Below are 25,209 nucleotides of genomic sequence, written 5' to 3'. Positions count from 1 at the left end.
CTGATGCAAGCCAGGCACTCTGTCACATTGTGCATCGCTCCTGCAAAACTGAACATGCTTTGGCAGTATGAGAGAGGATGAGTCACGGCATGGCATTACCCAGGTGTTAGGGGAAAAAAAACATTGAGGAACTTACTGAAGCTTGCTGGGATAGGAAATGGGTTTGGAATTTAGCAGCAGCAGCAAAGCTGGTAATGCTGTCATGGCTAACATTGCCACACGTTTCATCTCACTAAATCGTGTTTCAGTTGCTTAGAGCTTTTCCACAATAGAGACCTCCAGAGGCTGCAGTCCTTCACAGCAGAGAATCAGTGCCTCACAGGGCTTTTGTAGAAATACTAAGCAGAAAATTACTCTGTTGCTATTAAGAAGCTGGAAAGATTAAGACATTGTAGAAACATTTTCAAGATCCATTTCCTTGTAGTGTTTTAACACCTTCACCCTTTGGTGCAGGAACTGAAGCATCAGCAGAAGAGCGGCAGAGATATGCTTTTTGCTGTTCTCATTGAAAGAACCTATGGTACAGCCTCCAGCTGAGGAGCAGTGAGGGGCAGTTAAGCTCCCTGGGTTCTTTCAAGTGAAGCTGAGGGCAGTCTGTCCCTGCACATATCATTCCCCTATCATGCATCTTTTTCCCCTTGCAGTGCATGTTCCACCCCAGCACTGCCCGTGACTTCACCTCCCAGCACTGACTGCCATCACCTTTCCAAAGAGCACAAAATAAAATACAGCTTAAGGACCCAAGCTGTTTTTTTTTTCCAACCCTCTGACCTCCCTGCTCAAGAGTCTTTAATTTTCTTCACATTCACCTTATTTCTTTTCCCTCTTCTAGTCTTTTTTTGGCTTAAAATTACAATGCAACCCCTCTTAGCCCAACACCATTTTCTCTGCAACTGTGGTAAAAGAAATCACATTTTTAGTCAAAGTGGTAATCACCAACTTCATTTTGGTGGATAGATGTTCTGAAGATTAGGTCTGCTTCCCCCACCACACTGTACAGATAAGGCTTCTCTTCAGCATCTGTTCTGTCCTTCCCCCTCCAGGCTGTCTTGACACCTTTATTTTCCATTTGTTTCCAGTGCACAGTGAATCACAGGCAAAGGCACAGATGCAGAAACATTCCCTCCTCCCAAGCTGCCTATAAGCAGATTTAATTCCCAGTTTCTGCCACAGCCTCAGCCTGCCATTTCCACATATGAGAGTTCTAATCATGCGTGAGTGCAAGAAAACAGCTCTTCATGAAAGCAGCAGCAGTGTGGGGAAGGCTGCAGCATCCTCATCAGCGGCCGTCAGAGAGAGAGGTTTGGTAGGGAGAGAGCAGCAGCAGAACCTGCACACCCGGGAGCCTGTTTAGCCCCCAAGAACATGAGATCCAAGGGAGGAAGCAAAAGACTGCAAGTACCTTAGTTGGATGCACTTTACCAGCAGCTTTCTATCAAAGGGCTAATAGCAGAATAAATTTGGAAAAATAAAGGAATTGGTACTTTGGCTCATTCAGCACTGACTGGTCGTCCTGCCATTACATAGCAGGCTGCCCTCTCAGCTCACTGTATGTTAGGGGCAGTGAGAGAGTATTATGCTTGCCGAGCAGACTTTGGAGGTATAGCCTCACTCCCTCCTCATCCCACCACTTTCACAGCTGAGAGAACTGGCATCCCCACAGAGCATTATCCTGCACTGGTCATTTGGGGTTAATGCCTACGTGCCACTTACAGAAATGATGAGTTTTGCCAGGTCATCCCTGTGGCACAATGTGTCCGAGGAATATCATGGCAAATGGGGAGACCCACATAGTCTCCTACTATTTCTATTACTTTGAGACCATGTGTGCTCCTTCTGGAGCCTTCTGATCTGTGGGCAAACAATCCATCCACTCCCTGATTTTTATTCAGCTCTTATCTGGATGAGTGGCAGACCACACAGTGAGCGTTTCCTGCATTAGTTCACTTGATATACATTAAGCAGGGCAAAGCTCAGTTTTGATGTCAGATAATTTACAGAGGGATTAGCATGAAAATAATCTCTGCATATTAACACTAGGTCAGGCAAATACTTCTAACATCCCTGTAGACAGAAGAGGCAGCATCAAGTAACTTACTGTTTTGTCTAATCATTTGCAGCTGTTTTTTGAAGGCCCGCTTTTTACATAATTTACCACTCACAGGCTTTTGCAAATAAAGGAGATCATTTTTAAACACTTGCTAATAAACCAGTCAGTTTAACTATGTACTAGATATGCTGCTCCAGCAATTTCAGCCTCAAGCCTTACAGCTTCAGGCTGTTGCCTAGCCAGAGACACCCCACAGCCTGAGGCTAGGAGGACGTGTTCTTCAGCAGGAGAACACATAGAAGGCCTTCATTTCCCTGCTTCTGCTCACCTAATGACTTCAGCATCTGCTGCCCTTTCTCTCCCTGACACTGTAAGGAACTTCGAGCCCTGATATTTCCTTCCTAAGCCTCCCTGTCTATTTTCAGGACAGCAGCAGGGGTGAAGCAAGAGGGACGCCTGCCCCAGGCATGTCTTGGAGTGGGTGCGAAATGAGCCTGCCTGACATGGTGACAGAGGGGAGGCAGCACAGACAGGAAGGAGATGAAGAGGGGCTTTTGAAAATCCATTAACCATAATCATGAGTCTACATGTTCTTGACATACAGAACTGTGAATCATTTTATAGAGAATTAGATTCCTTCTAGATTATACCAAACGAGATTTTTAAACCGTTTTAGGATTAGAGAGTAGAAGCTTTCAACTAATAACACCTGTATTTTGAATAAATTTTGGTCCCATTTTGAACAAGGGAAAAGTATAGCTGAATGAGAGATTTATTTATAAAATTACAAATAATAGAGCTGTAGATGACTGCAAGAAAAATATTAATATTTAAAGGCATTCTTAGTAACCGCATAGGTTATTGGAAGTCTGCCTACTTTTTCCAAATACCCCTTTGTTTAAATCAGATGTTCCCAGCTCTGTAGCTGGTACTAAACACCCTTGAGAGTTTTGGTATCACATGCTGTAGTAAATGTGTTCCACTTTCTGTCTTGAATTTTCCAAATCCTGTCCACTGCTTTATGACCAACATAGCTCACACTCGGTTCTAGGCTACTATTTCTGTTTTACTTCAGGGGTCCAATTCTGAGCTTGGCTCAGCAAAGCACCAAAATATGCAATAACTTAAAAAGACATGTCACCCTTTTTATGAGGTTAGTTATGACTAGATTTAGCTATGTTTTCTTTTATAATTATAGCAAATTTCAGCTACAATCAATAACATTTTCTCCCATCACTAACAATATAACAAGTTTAGATTATAGTATATGCACATTATTTATATGTGCAGTATGTGTGGACACACAGCAAATGCATTGTTAGAGTGTTCACACACATGCCTGTAAGTTAAAGCATACAAATATGCACGTTCAGGATAATCTAAAGATAGTGGACAGCTTCATTACCTATTGCACTGTAAAGCACTTCTTTTGATTAAAATTTAAATTGAAGGCTATTGGCCACCCAAAACCACACATCCTTGAGCTGCATCCATTAAATAATTCTGATTGCTACTACTTAATAAATACACCCTTCCTCAAGATACTTCATTTTGTACTTGTATTTATTATATAATGCTTATTTTAATGTACCTTTTGGATAATCAATCAAAGTACTCAAGCGACAATTCTTTCCCCGTATTTTCAAGTAATCAGAATATTTACACTTACTCTTTTTCTTCTGCGCGCACAACTATTTTTCTTTACCCCAGATGAGACTGAGCAGGGATTATATTTTATTTTTACCCATTTCTTTCTGGAAACTAACTGTATTTTGACTCTGATATGTTAAAGCACCAAAGCATTAGATAAAATTCAATGAAAACTGCAGTCCCAGGGGATTTAAGCATATGCTTTAATGCTTTACTGAAATTGGGCATTTCAGCAGGGAGATATCTAGAAGTTCTGGTAGTTTTCTCAAGTATTGCCAGTGAACAGATAAAACTCACATTACTTACTCAGTACCAGCTCAACAGTATACACATAACAGTAATCCAGTCCTAACCTGAACTATGTCTTTTTAAAAACCAGTGGCCAATTTAACTGAGCTGTTATTCTCAGATTTGTAACTTAGATTTATAGTTATGTAATAGCTAAATTATCAGCATATTTCCTTTCACAGCTGCAACATGAAAACTAAAATATCTGACTTTTTTTTGAAAGTTCTAGTTATGAGAGAATCCTATCAGCTGCAAAATCACTAGGTTTATAAAGCCAGTCACCCAAAGATAGACTTAGCATAACAGGTCTTGATATGAGACAAAACACAAGAATATCAGTACGATAGTTCTCTTTAATAGCAAATTCTTTTGAAAAATAAAACCAAAACAAGAAAACAAGTCTTAAAAAACCCCTCAGAAATGTTGCATATAAGCTTAATAAAATAACATTATATAAGCTTAACAAAATAATGCAGTTCTCATGTAAAACCGAGTTAAGGCATCACACACACCAAATGAAAACACAAGAAATATTAGCAAGACTATCTTAGAATCATAGAATGGTTTTGGCTGGAAAGGACCTTATGATCATCAAGTTCCAAACCCCCTGCCATGGGCAGGGATGCCGCACACTAAACAATGTCACCCAAGACTCTGTCCAACCTGACCAGGGATGGAGCATTCACAGCCTCCTTGGGCAACCCATTCCAGTGCCTCACCACCCTAACAAGAAAGAATTTCCTCCTTATATCCAATCTAAACTTCCCCTGTTTAAGTTTTAACCCATTACCCCTTGTCCTATCACTACAGTCCCTAATGAAGAGTCCCTCCCCAGCATCCTTACAGGCCCCCTTCAGATACTGGAAGGCTGCTATGAGGTCTCCACGCAGCCTTCTCTTCTCCAGGCTGAACAGCCCCAACTTTCTCAGCCTGTCTTCATACGGGAGGTGCTCCAGTCCCCTGATCATCCTCGTGGCCCTCCTCTGGACTTGTTCCAACAGTTCCATGTCCTTTTTATGTTGAGGACACCAGAACTGCACACAATACTCCAAGTGGGGCCTCACGAGAGCAGAGTAGAGGGGCAGGATCACCTCCTTCAACCTGCTGGTCACGCTCCTTTTGATGCAGCTCAGGATACGGTTGGATTTCTGGGCTGCAAGCACACACTGCAGCTGGCTCATGTTCATTTTCTCATTGACCAACACCCCCAAGTCCTTCTCCACAGGGGTGCTCTGAATCTCTTCTCTGCCCAACCTGTAGCTGTGCCTGGGATTGCTCCGACCCAGGTGCAGGACCTTGCACTTGTCATGGTTAAACTTCATGAGGTTGGCATCAGCCCACCTCACAAGCGTGTCAGGGTCCCTCTGGATGGCATTCCTTCCCTCCAGCTTATCAACAGAACCACACAGCTTGGTGTCATCGGCAAACTTGCTGAGGGCGCACTCAATCCCCCTGTCCATGTCACCAGCAAAGATGTTAAACAAGACCGGTCCCAACACCGATCCCTGAGGGACACCACTCATTACTGGTCTCCAGCCGGACATTGAGCCATTGACCACAACTCTTTGTGTGCGGCCATCCAGCCAGTTCTGGACCAAGTGGTCCACCTATCAAATTGATATCTCTCCAATTTAGAGACAAGGATGTCATGCAGGACAGTGTCGAACGCTTTGCACAAATCCAGGTAGATGACGTCAACAGCTCTACCCGTGTCCATTAGTTCTGTAGTCCCATCATAGAAGGCCACCAAATTGGTCAGGCAGGATTTCCCCTTAGTGAAGCCATGCTGGCTGTCACCAAGCACCTTGTTGATTTTCATGTGCCTCAGAGTGCCTTCCAGGAGAATCTGCTCCAAGATTTTGCCAGGCACAGAGGTGAGACTGACTGGTCTGTAATTCCCCAGGTCATCCATTTTCCCCTTCTTGAAAATGGGGGTTATATTTCCCTTTTTCCAGTCATTGGGAACTTCACCTGACTGCCATGATTTCTCAAACATGATGTCCAGTGGCTTCACAACTTCATTTGCCAGCTCCTTCAGGACCCGCAGATGGATTTCATCAGGCCCCATGGACTTGTGCACATTCAGGTTCTTAAGATGATCTCAAACCTGATCCTCTCCTACAGTGGGCCTAAGGTCTTTATTCTCACAGTCCCTGCGTCTGCCTTCCAAGACTTCTTGCTTAATTTCTTTTTTAACATAAGCATTGTTTTTTACGGTTAAACTGTTTTTTCTATACAAAAGAACCTGATACAAGATTCATGTTGTCAGTGTTGTAAAGGTGAACAATAAAATGGTTATATCTCTATTTCCAAGAAGTCTGATTAGCTGTTCCAAAGAAATATATACTTTCTTTCTTACAACAAAACAGAGGGGAGAACATTTAAAAAGCTGAATAACACTCATAGGGATTTCATGTTCCCATGAAAGAAATCGATCCCATTATACTTCCCTAGAATTTAGTTTCAGCTTTTAAATTACTCTTATTGATATCTTTAAGACTTTTAAGCACAGAAGATACTGAACACTTGGGGAAAAGGGAAGAAATGACAGAAACTGTTGGCAGACAGAATAAATAGAAACCAAAAGGAGAAGAGAATCATCATGCAAATCCATCAGTTTCTTCAAAATATTGTTTCTAGGTACAACATTTTGAGGCAAATGTTCTCCAAATTAATTATCTCCATCAGATATTTTTGGGTGTTGAATTAACTTAAAATTTCTGAGGATGAAGAACATCTCAGAGGTTGCTGATGTCTTAATCTGCAATAAAATGACAACAAGAAGAGTCCTGTATTTGGTACACCATTAACTGCTAGTGAAAAGCCCATTCAGAGTAATGTCAGTACAAGATTACTGTTGTTTGTCTTGATTCAGCAACACATTTAAGACCATGCTTACTCATGAATAGCTAATAAGCATATGAGCTATTCAGCTTAAAGTGAGCAGAGATGCAGCATTAGTCAGTCTCCTAGGTCAGCTTTGCACAGAAGTGTCAGCAGGTAAATTCTCCTAAGCTCCCTGAGGAGACAGAGCTGCCTTCTCTGACTGGTTAAGTATTGTTTGAGAGTTTTAATGCTACTGCATATTATTATTCCAGTACGGGATTAACTATAAAGGTACCTAGGGATTTCTTTCATTTTTCCCTTACTAGAACATACAATTATTTTATTCATAATGTTTCTGTTTTTTTTCTGAGGTGTTGGTTGGTTTTTACTTCTGCATAACTTTAAATGTCTTCTTAAACCCCAGTGAAATCAAGATATTTGAGCATAGGCTTAACTGCTGTATCAAATGAAGCATGCACACATGCTTAAGATTTTGGCTAAACTAGGAGCTTATTTTGAACTGATCACAAACGCAATATTCCCTCAGATCTTTCTCAGACAGTTCAACAAAGGAGACACGAATCATAGGCAGTTCAGAGATGCCATACGACAGACTTTTCTAACCCTGTTCCTATTGGTTTTGACATTATATTTTTTATACTTATATTGCCAATACTTAGAAACATGCTGAAGGACCTCTATGTGTTTCTATTCCATTGGAAAAATATATTCAATAGTTATTGGAAATATATTCAACTTTTTCTGCTGAAAAAGAGAAGATGTATGGATGAATTTCAGTTATGAAGAATGGTTCTTCACATTCCTCAAAGTGCTTCAAGTTCAATTTGTTCATAAACGTAATTTTTGTCTTAATGGCATGAAATCAACAAAAATGACATTTAGCTTCTGATAGTAATAATTTATCAGCATTAATGATATGGAAACTCATTATTTCTTTTGTATAATTAATGAAATTATGCTCAGGGCTGCGTTTCTATAAAATACAAATTATCCTCATTGCTAATAGAGAAACAATAAGAGTAACAGAATTGGTGTCATTAAGAGAACTAATACTGTGGGTCAATGCCTTATTTACTAATGCAAATTAAGCCACAGCCGATAAGGAGCCAGCTTACTCCAAAAGATGATGACACACTTTCAACCATTAAGGCTACATAAAGGATTCATAAATGCAGCAATTGTTGCCGATTTTTACAGAAAACTGGAGGGCTCATCCTAATGTATTTCATATTTAAATGGCTCCATTGATAGGAATGGTTTCATGGTAATTTCAGTCTGAATTCAGGCCTATTCTCCTACTTTTTTTTTTCCCACTAATAAATTAAGTTTCACACAGTACTGGATTACAAATCTACCGAAACTCAACTTTAAACTAATCTGCTAAATACTTTTCTTCTACTTTTTTTTTTCCCACTATGGTAACAAGTCACTGTTTAGTAAACTGGTGCAGGACAATCAACATTCATGTTGTAAATGAGAACAAGCGGCAGTATTGTGGGCTGTCTACATTCATTGATAGTGCTAAATATGAGCTATTTATTTTAGAATGTAAAAACTAACAATTCTAATTAATATATTAAAAATCCACTATTTAGTAACATTAGGACTGACACCTCATTATAGTACACCAGCTTTTAGGGGCATAAATCCACTAACTGAGGAACGTATTCTAATTATATCTTAATGTTATGCCTGGAATAACATTATTTGTTATTGGAAAACATGTATTTGTGGAATTCTAAAGGAGAAACTACGCATGTCCTCATTAAAAGTAAAAAATGTGTCTCTTTTCCGAACAAATGTGCAAAAAAGTTTTGATATTGAATTAGGGTGATGGACTTTTCCTTTTTCTGGAACTGTGTCATTTTTGCAGCTATTCTATTACTGCTAGCCATCTTATACCATAGAATAGTTAATTTATTTCTAACACTACTATACAGTACGCTTGTATTTCCCCCCTCCATTTGGAAAATCTCACCCTGTAAAAATAGTTCTATGTTCTTCCAGTAGCTATTAATGTTTGTTTTCTAAATCAGTCCATATGGCATTACTATTTCAAGACTCAGTATGTGGGAACTATCTTTCCATTACAAGTTATCAATTCCAAAAAATAACATGCTTTATATTTAAAGTATTATAATCTTTCCATTTTGCTCATTACATTTTTTCTATCTATGCAACTGTAGTCATTGCTCTGGTCTGTCTTTTTCACTTTCCTGCGGGCTGGTGATTGTCACCCTTGGAGCTGTGGATGTTTTTTCAAGATGGAAATCAACCTAGAGAAAAAGGAAAGGTACTGTTAACTTCACGAGGTAACAAAGATTTCACTTCATTTCAATCTAGTGCTAGCACCTCATACTAAAGTTTCCACAAAGTATCAATGTGAAAAAAATGTTTTCTGATAATGATCACATTAACATTTTTATTTACCTTACACATGTATACCTTCCAAAGGATAACTTACTCAGATTAGAGGTTCCCCCCAAGTTCTTTCATTAAACATCAGTTACCCACATACCCACTTAAATGCTCACTTTCTCCACTCCCATAAATAACTTCAGCTTTTCTAAAAACAAACAAAAGATCAATATATTGAGCACTGAATAAATTCAGAGCCCAAGAAAGCATCACGCTATGTAGCTCTCTTAATTGAAAGATGTTCTTGTATGTCATACAGAAACAGAAGAAAACCTAGTTGCAAGGTACAAGAAGCCAGTCCTAGTGTCACAAAGAGAGGAAGAGTCTGGTTTCAGCAGCCTATAGGCATGAAATATGCAGCAAGTTGTTCTGCTTCTGATGCTCAAGGATCCCACTTTTCCAGATCTGGATTCTCCCCATCAAACAAAATACTTCATTCCTACATTCTGTTTGCTGGTCAGTTCATATGACAGCCAGGGCAGTCCACTTTATTTTTCAGGGCTGTATGCCTCCACCTAAACCAACAGCATGTTACCATAGCTCCTAAATTAAAAGGATATTTGCTTTTGAACCAACAAAAGCCCCCTGCTTTGAGGATTGTGTTCATCTCCACTGTCTTTTCATATTTCTAAGAAAAGGAGATGAAAATTCCACAAAGCAATGGCAAGAGCCCTTATGAAATGAAACTTCTGTGAATGTCAATTCATCAAAACAATGAGGCATGGTGGTTTCATGAACACTGTTCTGTTCTGTTCTAAAGGACAATGTAAGGTGGAAATATATAAATGACCATGCATTTTCTGGAAATTGCAAGAATTTTTTCTTTCTTTTTTTTTTTTTTTTAATTCAGCATTCTCAGGAAAGCAAGAGATGCAGATTCATCAAAGAGCAAGAACATCTGCTTTCTCAGTTGGAGAGCATATAATGTAATTACTGATGTAACTGATCTATGCAGATGGAAAACAGCTTTTCCTCAAACTGAAGTTCTTGTAAATGCATCAACTTATCAGGAGTGAGCTATTTAGAGACTAGCTGAGAAGCCTAAGGCTGAGATGAATGAACATCAATAACTTAAGAAAAACAAACTGAAAGTATGAACACTCACCTGGTTCTGACTACCAGAATCCTCTTCTGTATCTTCTGCTTCATCTTTGTAATTCTCATTTAATTTCTTGTTTTCTTCCACTTCACTTCTTTCTTTAGCAGTTTTCTCACTTTCATCTCCATTCACTTCTGGATACTCTTCTTCTCCTTTATATACCTCCTCTCCACAGTCATTTTCCTCTTCTGCATTTTCTTCTTCATCTACAGTTTCTGCTGGCCTCTGGTGAAAGGAAAAGCAGCAGCATTATGAGGTGTTTTTAATCAGAATGCTCCACAAAATTCTGAAACGTGACAGACGTCAAAATCACAATTACATCATTACTTGGGGAGTACGAATGTTAATTTGAGGTTTGTCTATGTGGACAGAAAATGATGCTCCTGTACTAACATCCCATAATGCACTGATATTCTACATTTTAAAAAAAGTATTAGTGAGATTTAAATGAATTACACTGGGTTAATCCATTTGACCATACCCAAAACAACTGGAATGAACTAGATTTAACTAATACAGCAAGAGCTATTTTGTTCCTGCTATTCCAGATTCTCCAACATTCTAGCATTTAGCATGTACTTGTTTATAAAATCCTGCAACAATAAAATGTTCAATGATGTCACTGTTCCCCAAGAACCATTTTACCTACAGACCAGGCCATGCCATGCCAATTGGCCCTGTTGTGCAGCCTCCTTCTTCGCACCCACAGAAAAGTAGCAAGAGAGATGAGGTAGACCTACTGGTCACTTCTACAACATCACTGTCCTTCCCAAGGACCCCTATGTGGGGTGGCATTGTTAGGATTTGTTTGATATTTAGCAATTGACCAACCAAGAGGAGGAACAGTATCTTGTCCCACATTGAAGAAGCGTAAGCAAAAAGTCACGATAGATGGAGCTGCTAGCAGCATCATTTCACGATCACCTGGAAGACTCATGCACATAGTATCTCCTTTCTGTCATTTTACTTCCAGTTTCAGCTTTGAAGATTTGCCTGACTATTCAGTGAACCAATGCCCCCACTTCCAAGATGACTTAGGTACTTGTACTAAGGTTTGAATGAAAATAAAGAGAAAAAAAAATCACACAGGAGTGACAGGATGTTTGCCTCCCACACAGCCTCATCAGACTAAATCTAAAGCAAACAAGCTGAGAACAATAGATTCTCTTTTAATCATAAGTGTTTGGAATTTTATTATCATTAGCAGCTCCTTTATGCAGGCAGCTATCTGCTACAGACCTGTAAATTACGTCTTCTAAAAATCTCTTTCCCTCACTAACATTTCAAAAGAATTGCCTCATCACCTTCAACATACTAGTAAAAGCCATTTCAACCATACCAACAATTGACTGAAGCCTCTTGATGGAATGCCTTGCTTTTGCTTTTATATCTAAGTAGCAACATAAGACAACTTTATTATGCCAGTGCACAACACCACATTGACACAGCTTCAGAAAGGACAAGTTATTGTGTTGTAATAATGCACAGAATGACAAATTACTAGAAATATTACATGGTTACCTGACCAGATAAATAACAGCTCCATAAGTAATTTTTGAAGTACAGTAGTCTCTGTGTATTTTACTCAAGCCTTCCTGACTCACTTTCATCTGGTAACATCAAGCTGGGCATATTACCACTAAAATAAAAATTAAACAAGACAAATCTTAAGAAACACCTTCAAAGAAGGCACCATCTAAAGCAAACTTGAGCCAACTTTGGTAACCTCCAGCACATGAAGATAGCAAAGAATCTGTAGATCCATAAGTTCTCAGAAGTTACCTGCTGGTCTTACTTATGTGACCTACTAATTTTCTTTTCAGTTTGCTAAGGCAATTAGCAGCTCTGGATCCTACCAGAAACAGGGGAGGGTGGGACAAATTACATGCACCAGACACCACTAGCTATAATAAGTGGTTTTGGTTCTGCTTAATGGCACTGCTTGCTATGACGTTACAAACATTAAATGAAGAGAGGGTAAGAAAAGAAGAAAACTAAACAGAGGCTTTCTCAGTTAACTGCTGTAGTCATCCAAGATATTATTATTTCCAGGTTTTTTGTCACTGCCTGGTAGTGGGTACAATCAGAAGAGAGTATCTGCCCTTGCCTGAACTGCTTTAGTATGGTGACTCATTTTGGACTGCAGAAGAAGGTATGTAGACATTACACTATGGTGTAAATACATGTATCCTAATAGATATGCTCTTACTGGTTATATTGGTGTGGAAGCAGTCTTTAGCATAGAAGAACAACGGACATTTGAGGGGCAGTAACCTCCTAAGCTGCTACACTAGCTAGACTCATTAGACCTCATCTGCCTAAAATGGGTGTGGATGCAAATTTTTTAAGACTTAAAACTAATATGGAAGATCAACATGGTATTACTGAACTCTACCCAGAAACTTCCTGGAAGCTCACAAGGAACTGGCATGAAATAACATTCAAATTTCAACGAATTTAATTGACCAGGCAAGCTAAATTGCCTGAAAAATAATAGCACAAAACAAGACCAGTAAACCAAATCCCATCAGTGCATGTACAAGTGTAATGCTTCTTTAGTAGGTGAAAATTTCAAGACAGCTGAGCACATTACTAGAACGGTTACTACTACTACAGAAAAAAATAAAAAGGCATATATGCAGCTAATAACTGGAAAGCAAAATGAGTTCTTCATTTAATCTCCATTCAAGCTGCACTACATTAGAATGGACATTTCAAACAAGTTAAAAATCAGCACTGACCCAGAGAAGAAGACCTGAAAGGTAATCTAAAATACAGTATGGTTCTCACTGCATCCAGAGTCATAGGTAGGCTTTGAAATGTGAAAAGGACCACAGACAATGCATTCCAGAATGCACAGCAGACATAAGACAGGATTGTAGGGAGGGAAATGGAGGCCAAGATTACACAGAATCATAAAATCACAGAATGATTTGGGTTGGAAAGGACCTTAAAGATCATACAGTTCCAACCCCCTGCTATGGGCAGGGACACCATCCACCACACAGGTTCCTCCAAGCCCCGTCCAGCTTGGCCTTGAACACTGCCAGGGATGGGGCAGCCACAGCTTCTCTGGGCAACCTGTGCCAGGGCCTCACCACCCTCACAGGGAAGAACTTCTTCTGAATATCTAATCTAAATCTCTCCTCCTTCAGCTTAAAGCCATTTCTCCTCATCCTGTCACTACATGCCCTTGTAAAAGGACACCACCACATCATACACTGCTTTTAACATAAAAGGTGTGACACTTTACTTTTCTATTGATCTACTAGCTATGCATAAATTAGCATTCACTATTTTAAGTACACCTTCTTCACTGACAAACTGAAGCAAAAGTTGGATTTTTGATATTTAGGGGAAAAGAATCTTTATATATACAGGCAGGAAGGAAAACAGAAAAAGGCAGAAAAACAGAGCATATGGTCTAAAGCCTCTAAATGTTGTATATACTTTATTTTCTAGAACAGTTCCAGTGATTTCAGTGAACCTGAAATCGTGAGCTAAAGCCTACAACAAAGTTCTTGCTGGGTCAGGGTACAATTCAAAGTCCCCTGGAGTCAATGGGAACCTTTTCATTGAATTTGATACACTTCAGCCACCCCTCTACCTACAACTGTAAAAAATGCCCATTACATATACAACAAAATTATTGCAGACTGTTTTCTCTCAGTCAATAAATCAGGGTGGGCATACTGAAAACAAAACAGGTGTGCTGATTCAGAGCTATGTGTCCATACAGAAATCATCAGACTCATTTCTAGACATCAGCAATATATGCAAGAAAAAGCAGTGACATATCACATCTTAGTTTTTAGCTTTTCATCACTCATCTTTTAAATAAACAGAATATTCTGAGTAAGAGCTTCCTATGTGGAATATACTGGCTGCATAGCCAAGACAGATGTGGGACTCTGCCACTCCTCTTTGCACTCAAGAAATCAGAGTTCAGCTTTCAGCCAGTATGTTGGCTCAGACGAAGTCACACATTACATTTGGATTCCTGTAAGAGCTCCTGGCATCTCAAATCCACAGAACCCGCTATATCACCAGACCTAAGTGACTGAGATCTATGACCACTTTGCAACACAATGGAATAAACATGAGCATCAAATATTAGTATCAACATGTTGTCATGAAAGATTCCAGGACCATAACAGAGAACAAGAGGCACTTTAAAAATTCATATTGGAAGCACCCAGCCAGTTGTAGCTCAGGGTAACTAAACATGTATACAGTAGTGGGCTGCAGAATATGTATTCATGTGTTACTTTAGGCCTGTGTCCATGTCATAAAAAGCCAACAGCACAACTTCAACATGACAGCAATAAATACCAAACTGCAAAAGCATGAGGTGATTACATTCTTATTCTTTGAAGTAATTTTCACAGAGAAGTAAATGCCTTCAAGGACAAGGGACTTTTCAAGTGACTGTGATGAATTACCCTCAGTCTTTCTATAGTCAGAACATGACAACCGCTCCTAGTAGGGTTTGTAATTTTGTGTTTTGCATGGTTGCAAGAAAATAGGAAGTAACCTTTCTTGTATTGTTGGCTGCATCTTTTAAGTGAAGATGATGCTTTTGCAATTTTCCAGATGAAAGTACACTAGTTAAAATAACTAGTTTTCAAATCATACCTTCACAAATGTCAGTGAAATTCTTTGCTTGTCACGGACAAGCAATAAAAAGACTTGCTGACACAATATATGTATATTGAAAGGCATAATCAACCAAAGGCACCTACAACAACTGAAGTAATTCTCAACTTCATGCTGGAAACATGGACCCAGCCTGCCTTCTGGAAACCTCCTGACTTACTATCAGGTTGATAAGGAACAGAGTGAATTTAATTTTGCATTCAAGAAGTATGATTGCTTGATGGTATTTTTAATCTCAGCAAAACCAGAGTGTTTAAAAAAGAAAGATGTATTCTAATTACACTCATTATGCTATCATTCATTAAGAACTACATTACCAAATGCCATCATCATTCAAAAGCAGTTAAAAGTCAGGAAATCTTAAGACACTGAAGCATTTGCTGACAAGCATTTGGCTTCTTTTCCTCTAGGGATGCTAATGTAACCTCTCAGGTCTGTACATGACTGATACTAGAATATTGAAAAGTGCAGTATCACAAATCATTTAAAGTGGAAATTATTTTGTACCATTAAAGTAAAACATAATTTTGCTTTATTGAAGCCATTTGGAAATGTCTACTTGGCTAATGGTCACAACAAACAATGAGGTAGACAACAAAAATCTTAATGGTCACAAATACCGACATGAAAACACCTCACAAATGCAGCATCAGGAACACTTAACTTTGATTGCACCAAACCTCTCCACAACGAGCTGCCCCTGCTCCTACCCAGTCAGGAATGCTTTGTAGCTGCACTGCACAGATTCCTACAGCAAAACATTTTGTTCCCGAACCAGACAGGGTTGCTAAGTGACAGCAGCCCTCTTCTCTTCCACATCATTTACAAAACCCAGGCTCTTAAAAACAAGTAAATGAATAGTTAAGTGTTCATCAGGCTTACATTTCCCACATAGTAAATGTAATGGTTGTTCCTGAGGGCAAAATGTCTTCATCCCCACAATATTTAAACTCCAACCTTTTTATCAGTTGGATGCATTATTTTATTTTTTTATTAACAACAAATATAGCACCTGAGTCCAGAGAGTGTAATTTTTTCATAAGAACATAGCACCAAGAAATCCAACTAGAATTAAGGGAAACTATGTAACTTGAAGTGTAGAAAAAAACAGTTTTTCAAACAGTGTTCCTTGGTTTCATCTGTGGTAACTGGAGGCATACATAATTCCTCTATCACAGTATGGACAAAGAATCATAGAATTATAGAATCATAGAATCATAGAATAATTAGGGTTGGAAAGGACCTTAAGATCATCTGCCGTGGGCAGGGACACCTCACACTAAACCATGTCACCCAAGGCCTCGTCCAACCTGGTCTTGAACACTGCCAGGGATGGAGCATTCACAGCCTCCCTGGGCAACCTATTCCAGTGCCTCACCACCTAACAGGAAAGAATTTCCTCCTTATATCCAAGCTAAACTTCCCCTGTTTAAGTTTGAACCCGTTACCCCTTGTCCTATCACTACAGTCCCTAATGAAGAGTCTCTTCCCAGCATCCCTATAGGCCCCCTTCAGATACTGGAAGGCTGCTATAAGGTCTCCACACAGCCTTCTCTTCTCCAGGCTGAACAGCCCCAACTTCCTCAGCCTGTCTTCATACGGGAGGTGCTCCAGTCCCCTGATCATCCTCGTGGCCCTTCTCTGGACTTGTTCCAACAGTTCCATTCCTTTTTATGTTGAGGACACCAGAACTGCACACAATACTCCAGGTGAGGTCTCACAAGAGCAGAGTAGAGGGGCAGGATCACCTCCTTCGACCTGCTGGTCACGCTCCACATGGTAGAGAAGAAAACATCTGATCAGACCTTTACTTCTCTAAGATGTAACTAAGTCAACAATATTTTTCTTCAGCTATTCACTGACAACCATGTCTAGTTTTTCCACAACATTTTCCATGTGTACATTAAAATTTGCCGAAGCTTCACAATGGAGCATGTTCTGCTGAGCACCCCTGTAGACAATGGAAAGATTGATAAGCATTTAAAAAGAAGCCCTACTGAGGTTGCAAAAATACAGAAATGCGTTTGGTTTGGGTTTGCTTTGTTGTTTGGTTTTGTTTTTTTTTTTTCCAGAAAAAGACTCTTCTATAGTGAATGAAAAATGCCCTAAATCTTAAGCAATTTGAGAAATTGTCTACTCTATGATTGCTAGAGCTTTTCAAGACAGGCGCACACAGAAAAAAGAAACTTTTGTCAAAGTGGTACCAACACTGGTTTTACAACAGAACTGTGTTTGCAGGCTTCATTCTGAGGAACTGAAGGCCCTCCAAGAGCTGGTCATGCAGGCCTTTAAAGAAAAGATCAGACCTTGTTGCTATAGCTTCAGAAATCAGTCATCCAATACAGAAACCAATGGAAGATCTCTCTTCTTGTTCTGAGATGCAATGAACCAACCAGAGCAAGTTTCCTATCTCACACAGAGAAACAGTAAAAAAAAGAAAGTGCAAATCAGTGGAGCTGAAAGAAGAATATGCTGTGAAAATCTTATCTGCTGGCTTGTCAGCACTCAGCATCCAGAAGGCTTAGATTACAGCTGCATCATTCGTAGCAAAATTTCAGCATATGAAGTTCTGCATGTATTCTTTGCAAATGTCATTTTGAAACACTTACTGATGCAATGCAAAATGTTTTCTCGTGAAAGGTCCTAACCTTTTTAATCAAAGAATGTCTCTTCAAGCAGTCAGCCTGTTTTACTGTTGAATCACTGTAAGCTTTAACATTTTGCCTTCAGCAACAGGGAAAATAAACATTCTGTTCTGCTCACTGAGGTGAATCTTGGGTTTCTAAAGCAAAATGTACACTCAATAATGAAAACTACAAATGAAAGGTGCAAATTTTCTGCAACTGATGACACACTCCAGCTGCAGAGAGCACCTAGGGGGGCTACACAATCTCACATCACATAACAGCCCAGGAAATGGGGAATAATGAGTGGCATCAGGTCTGCGTTAATCAGTGGACATGTCTGTAGTAATAGAAAGAAAATGGCTACTGAAAGAACCAAGAGTGGGAACACCTACAAAACCCCAAATCAGTGCCCATTAGATGAATTTAGCATCCAGTGATTCTTACAAATAAACACAGAGAGAGGGAGATTGAGATGATGAATCTGGAGCGAAAAAAAAAACAAAACCAAAACCACAACCAAATCCCAAACAAACAGATTCATTCACCATCACTTAAATCTTAATAGCCAGTATCATATACCCCCTGGCAAAGTAGGCTAGCACAACACGCATGAATTCCTTGTAGGGGTCAGGCACTGGACAGCATCTCATAACTTTCATGCTTACCCCAACCCTGCTTATGGAAATGGATAAACCAATGCAAACTTGCAGTGCTATTTCAGTACTATTACAACCAACTGCTGGCTTTGTATTTCACAACTTGTATAAAATTATAGTAGTTGATTCCAAAAGCTTCGAAATTTAGATTTTCTATCTCAGAGTTTCTTTGAATATATTGATATTATTATCAGCAAACTCAAAGTAACGCACTTAATTACCATCTCAAATAAGAAACTCGTCTTTTTTTTGCTGCACCCTTACCAAGAACTGCAATAAAACCACCTTGCTCCCTGTTATTTGCACAACTGATTTCATAGTCTGCCATACATTACCATGAATGTTGACACAGAGATGTAAACAACCAACCTGGAATAAGTCTGCATGTCAAAAGAAGAAACTATCCATTTTGCATTTGGAAGCTGAAATCCTGACACAGAATATAGAACAGAAGGGTCTGGTTTGGTTTTAGGCAAAACACTGATTTTTCTTCCTTGATGTTCAATTACAACTGTCAGCTAGTCTGGAGTAAAGCAAATCCTGTTCTTTTAATGTGTTCTCAGCTGGCAGACAGCATTTTACAGAATAGGACATAAGCAGCTGTCTAGCCAGTATTACACTAAGTTTAGTTAATGGCTAATCTGGCATTTGTTCAACAGTGTACTGCAAATGACAACACAGAGAAGGTGCATAAAAAGAAAAAAAAAGACTAAGCTCTATTTTCACCACCTCATTTATGTGGCTGATGGAAATGATAGCATATAAAAAGTGCCAGCATTCTAGTGAAACCTGCCATGTAAATATTTGTGCATAATGCAAGATAGTCAAGCCCTGATTGGCTGTCCTTTTCCATATTTCTAGCAATAACAGAAACTGCAGTTTAGATAAGAAAAAGCTATAAAGTTTTACATCACAAAATTTAAAACAATTTAAAATGATCGTTAATAAGAACCTGAACATGTAAAATGCTAAATGCTTCCAAGGTCTGAGTAATCCAAGTTATCTGGGAATAAAAAGTACTCAGTGCTATTCAGAAGGACCTGGCTTCTTGCCAGATTACCCAGCAAACTATATATGAAGTTTTAAGATGATAAATACATCATGGCTTGAGTTTAAATAAATTTTGGTGCTCTGTTTGGCTTTTCTGAAAATTTAAATCAGACTATTAGTAGTGTACATGGCTGGTTTTTTAAAATCTGCTCCCCCAAACACACCTGCTTTCAGCTCCTTGTCCAGGTAGCAAAATCAGTTGATAGCAACCAAAAAATATTTCCATCTAAGCACAATGCATGCGCTTTTGTACATGAGCTTAGAGGTATTAAGCAAGTTCTTAGCACTGTAAGCTTGCCAGCACATCCGTGTTCACTGGCAACTCTAACAACCAGAGCTACCACTGCCAAGCACAGAAGTGTTGGTTGAAAGTTAACTGTTCTTCCTTCCCTAATGATGGTCACTGTCCTCTGGCTGAAGTGAACTGGTGAGACACACCACAGAATGGGCAGAGCTGTTGCCTCCACTGTACGATCTCCATGGAGAAGTAAGGAAGCCATCTCCAGTATTCTTGGATTTCATATGAATTGCAGTTTCAACCAATAGACTTTTTAAGTCCCACCGAACCAGTCAATTTTTCATCCAGTTTGTAGCCCACAGATCCAGTCCCTACCTTCCTTAAGGATATCTTCCTCCCCATATCTACCACATTTCTTCCAATTTCTCCTATAAATACATAAGTCTACACTGAAAACAAGATAAATGATGATAGCTACTCTCCCTTCATCCACAGAGCCAGTTATTCATCATTAATGTAGAGACTGGTTAAGTATGATTTGCCCATAGCAAATCCATTGCTGGTTATTCAGAATCACATGCATCAGTTTCCATTTCTCAACAAGTTTTGGCTTTCCCAGTTCCACCCCTGCATGCCCAGTCAATATCTCCATACTGCTCCTTAGCAGTTCCTCACCTTCCCATGTCTTTTAGCATGAGGTCCAGAGTCCTCTGTTCAAAGCATCCTCCTGCTATGCCTGCCTGTTTTCTTGCACATAAGGATAATTCTTGTGCTTTAAGGGAGATACTGTTGAAGATCAACCACATCTCCCATGCTTCTCTGCACTTCAGGGCAGCCTCATGCAGGATCCTGCCTGCCAGTTTGCCAAAAAAGGCAGAGTCCGCTCTCCTGAATTCTAGTATTTTTATTTTATTTGCCATCCCCACTTTCTTCAGTGTCTTAAACTCTGTCATCTCATGGCCACTGCACTAAGGCTGCCACTATCAGTTCCCCAAAAAGTTACTCTTTATTCATGAGTAGCAAACCCAGCAGAATGCCTCTCCTAATCATGTATCCCACTACTTACAATAAAAAATTGGCTCTGACACAGTCCAGGAATCTCCTGGATTGTTAGTGTTCCACCCTGTTGCCCTGAGTAATTAAAGTGTATTTACAAACTATTTTCAACTCCCTCCCATTTGTTTACAATCTCACACTGACAGCAGCTCCTCACCACTGAGCTGACCAGAAGTCAGGAAAATGCCCAAGAATCTCTTACATTGCTGGAATCATAGAATCATAGAATAGTTAGGGTTGGAAAGGACCTTAAGATCATCAAGTTCCACCTCCCCTGCCATGGGCATGGACACCTCACACTAAACCATGTCACCCAAGGCCTCGTCCAACCTGGTCTTGAACACTGCCAGGGATGGAGCATTCACAGCCACCCTGGGCAACCCATTCCAATGCCTCACCACCCTCACATGAAAGGATTTCCTCCTTATATCCAAGCTAAACTTCCCCTGTTTAAGTTTGAACCCGTTACCCCCTGTCCTATCACTACAGTCCCTAATGAAAGAGTCCCTCCCCATCATCCCTGTAGGCCCCCTTCAGATACTGGAAGGCTGCTATGAGGTCTCCACACAGCCTTCTCTTCTCCAGGCTGAACAGCCCCAACTTTCTCAGCCTATCTTCATACGGGAGGTGCTCCAGTCCCCCGATCATCCTCGTGGCCCTCCTCTGGACTTGTTCCAACAGTTCCATGTCCTTTTTATGTTGAGGACACCAGAACTGCACACAATACTCCAGGTGAGGTCTCACGAGAGCAGAGTAAAGGTGTAGGATCACCTTCTTCCACCTGCTGGTCACATTCCTTTTGATGCAGCCCAGGATACGGTTGGCTTTCTGGCCTGTGAGCGCACACTGAAGCCGGCTCATGTTCATTTTCTCACCAACCAGCACCCCGAAGTCCTTCTCCACAGGGCTGCTCTGAATCATTTTTAGCCTGAGAAAGCTATTGGGTAAAATGTAATTCCTTACACTGCAGCATGTATCAGAAACACTACTCTCTGGCCTAGGTGGCTGGCCCTAAGCTATTATCAACAGACACCAAAAGCACAGTGCAACATCTTGTGGACTGGACACAAACTTGAACAAGGTAGCAAATTACTGCAAATGTGAGATGAAAGAGAACTGCCTTGTCAGCAATTCATAAGCCAGGAAACAGAAAAAAAAAAAAAAAAAGGAAAGAAAAAAAGTAATTCTTCAGCAAATAATTTAAGCAGCTCTACTCCCCATTCAAATAAACATCAACTTACCTACTTCCTGTACTATTTCAGTTGACAGGAGTTTCTTTTAAAAACAAGTCAAAGAGAGGGGATACAATCTTATATTTAGTTATAAAGACCAATTTATTGCACGTAAGTCTTATGAATAAAATTTTGGCCAACTAAGTACCATGTTGTTCCAACAGAAGAAAGTGCTGACAGCTTTAATAAAAATCAGATAAATCCACACCTGTTTGTAGTTCAGGACTTCAGGAATTCTGACACTGATTCTGTACCATACTGCCTTTACTCTGCTCCACCAGTATGAATGGACTGAGATCCAGGTGGATCTATTTGGTAGGCTGTGACAGCAAGGAGTCCAGATTTTCTAAGGCACTATAAGGGCTCTCAGAGCAAGGGCTCTCAAAGCAGTTCTGAAGCTGATGAAAAGGTACCTGATACTTAACACATTAACAAGAGAAGAAGCTGTATCTTTGAGCTGTTACAATTACCCCTACATAATTACACTGTACACTTGAAAGAAAATGGGAAAGAAAACGAGCACACAACTTGCAACCCCAAATAAATCCATTTATTTAAAGAGCTTGATCAAACCTGATCCAGCGGAACTTCTACATGAGTATCTTCATCTTCCTGCACTTCAGCTGCTCCCCAGATTTCAGACCCATCTCCACTGGCTTTGAAAATATTTTCACCTATAATGGGAAAGATACAGAGTGGAAGGAAGCGAAGTCCCATTGTGACACTGTGTGGCACGACTACTGAACTGCACTCAATTTTGTTTCTGAGAGCAGGTTTCTGAGCTGACCCACCATTTCCTATACAGTTCTTTCAATGAAGTTTTCAATCTCCCATTATTGTGAATTTGTTTTCCTTTTTAATAACAAATACTTACATGCTACACCATTTGGAGAAGAGGAAGGAAAGCGGAAAAGGGGGAAAGGGTCAAAAATGAAAAAGAAGTAAAAAAGAGGGAAAAGTGTAAAAAAAGGGAAAAGGGGAAAAGAAGAAATGGGAAAAGGGAAAAAGGGAAAGAGTAAAGGAAACTCTTTCCTTTAAAAAATATCCTAAGTCTGAAGTTCCTTCACTTCTGACAAAGGTCAGGAGTCAATCTGAACTTAATACATATTCTTCTATTTCTGCAGTCGATTATACCCCCCAGTAATTTGCACTATCACACACATCTATCAAAAATCTCAGGCTCTGAGTCAACAACAGAAGTCATGAAACAGGACAGCAGTAAAAGATTAACAGAAACAGCTGGGATTAATGCTGCTCCCCACCCTTGGGCACATGCTGGAACTATAGCTGAAACTCCATACTCACATTAAAAAAGCGCATACTGCTAACCAACAAGGTTAATGGTTACAATAATATTCAATTTTGCAAAGATTTTATACCATTTAGTTTGGGTATTTTTTCCCCCAGTTGCAAGTAATAACTAGGGGTCATCAAAGTTTCGAATATAGGTCTTTCAGTATCAGTTAACTAGGAGAGTGAAGATAAGTACATACAGAAAGCAAACAATTTCAGGTGAGACACATTTGTCTTTTCCTTCATCCCAAACTGAAAACAGTCCGGAAATTACAAACACAGGTTACTCCAAATCATAACCTCCTCTCCCTCTCCATCTATCTAGGAAAGTGTCAAGGTTTAAACCCAGTCAGGCAGCTCGTTCACTCACTCCCCCCACTTCTTGCCCTCCCCCTACTCCCGGAGGGACAGAGAGGAGAATCAAAAAGAATGCAACTCCCACAGGTTGAGATAAGAACAGTTTAGTAACTAAGGTATAACACAAATCACTACTGCTACCACCAATAATAACGATAAAGGAAATAACAAGGGAAGAGAATACAACACCTCACCACCAGACAGCCGATAACTCGCCACCCCAACCCCAGCTAAACCAAGCACCGACAGATACCTAGTCCAACCCCACTTACATCCTGGGCATGACATGCTGTGGTATGGAATACCTCTTTGGTCAGTTTGGGTCAGGTGTCCTGTCTCTGCTTCCTCTCGGCTTCCCCTCCTCCCTGGCAGAGCATGAGGCTCACAAAGTCCTTGGCCAGACCAAAACATCATTGTTATCAGCTCTGTTCCCAGGCCAAAAGTCAAAACACAGCACTGCACCAGCTACCAAGAAGGAGAAAAATGACTGCTACTGCTGAACCCAGGACAGCAGATGGTCCTATGCTGATGTGTTCATATCCAACATAATAAATAACAACAGTAAGGAAGAGGAAAATATATTTGTGCTGTTTCAGACTGACTCTTAATTCTCCATAAAAGGATGTGAACTTGATAACATCAACTGACAATGCAAACTGATCTACATTGCTGGATGCTATTAAATAAACAGCCCTAGTGTAGCACTGAACCATTCACAGAACCGTTGAGAAGGAGGAAAAATAATGGACAAACCCCCAAGACTTAGAGAAATCTGGAATCTACCTGCATTAAAAGGCAGCATTGACTACTTTGGAAGTTAGTTTCCATCCTGGGTTCAGCAGTAGCAGTCATTTTTTCTCCTTCTTAGTAGCTGGTGCAGTGCAGTGCTTTTTGACTTTTGGCCTGGGAACAGCGCTGATAACACCAATGTTTTTAGTTACTGCTCAAATGTTTCATCTGGCCAAGGACTATCTGAGCCTCATGCTCTGCCAGGGAGGAGGGGAAGCCGGGAGGAAGCAGAGACAGGACACCTGACCCAAATTGACCAAAGTGGTATTCCATACCACAGCACGTCATGCCCAGGATGTAAACTGAGCGTTACCCAGTAGGGCTAGTTCACTGCTCCGTCAGGCTGGGTACTGGTCGGCGGGTGGTATTGTATTCTCTTCCCTTGTTATTTCCCTTATCATTATTATTATTGGCGATAGCAGTAGTGATTTGTGTTATACCTCAGTTACTGGACTGCTCTTATCTCAACCTGTAGGAGTTACATTCTTTTGATTCTCTCCCCATCCCTCCGGGCACGGGGGCAGGAAAGGGAGGGGGAGTGAGCAAGCACTGCATGGCTGATTTACGACTGAACTTAAACCACAACAGTTTTCCAATTACTTTGTCATCACCACAAAAGCCAAGCAAAGCATTTACCCTGGGAACAAAATTCTAAGACATACCATACCACTGCAAATGGCTAACTGGAAGGAAGGTGCCAGCTCATCCAGATGGCTTTAGATATCTACTGACAGGCCACTGACAAAAGCAGCAGAAATGAAAGCCATTCTCATAGTTTAAAATTAAGATGAAGAAAGCCTCTTTCTATGGAACATCGCAATGATATTCCAGAATGGTACAGCTGATTGCATCTTAGGAGACAGATTTTCTGATGGATACAGCACCTTGAGCTCCTGAGCATCA

At 40.1% G+C, this 25,209-nt stretch overlaps 1 protein-coding gene across 1 annotated transcript in view; it reads right to left on the bottom strand.

Annotated features, from left to right (window-relative positions):
* Positions 1–8,555: 8,555 nt before the first annotated feature.
* DCDC2 (doublecortin domain containing 2) overlaps positions 8,556–25,209 on the bottom strand; it is a 58,245-nt gene continuing 41,591 nt past the window's right edge. Inside the window, exons 8-10 of the mRNA XM_057424370.1 lie at positions 22,441–22,541; positions 10,359–10,577; positions 8,556–9,111 (exon numbers count right to left, since the gene is read on the bottom strand). Of these exons, the coding sequence (XP_057280353.1) occupies positions 9,022–9,111; positions 10,359–10,577; positions 22,441–22,541 (410 nt within the window). The 3' untranslated portion in view covers positions 8,556–9,021. The remainder of the gene's footprint in view (positions 9,112–10,358; positions 10,578–22,440; positions 22,542–25,209) is intronic.

Source organism: Pezoporus wallicus, unplaced genomic scaffold (genome assembly GCF_028554395.1).
Source record: "Pezoporus wallicus isolate ANWC-B61680 ecotype Strahan unplaced genomic scaffold, APGP_CSIRO_Pwel_v1 contig_5485, whole genome shotgun sequence".
Taxonomy (NCBI): Eukaryota; Metazoa; Chordata; class Aves; order Psittaciformes; family Psittacidae; genus Pezoporus; species Pezoporus wallicus.
Note: the sequence above shows the minus strand (reverse complement) of the source record. Positions and strands in the feature narration are given on the sequence as shown.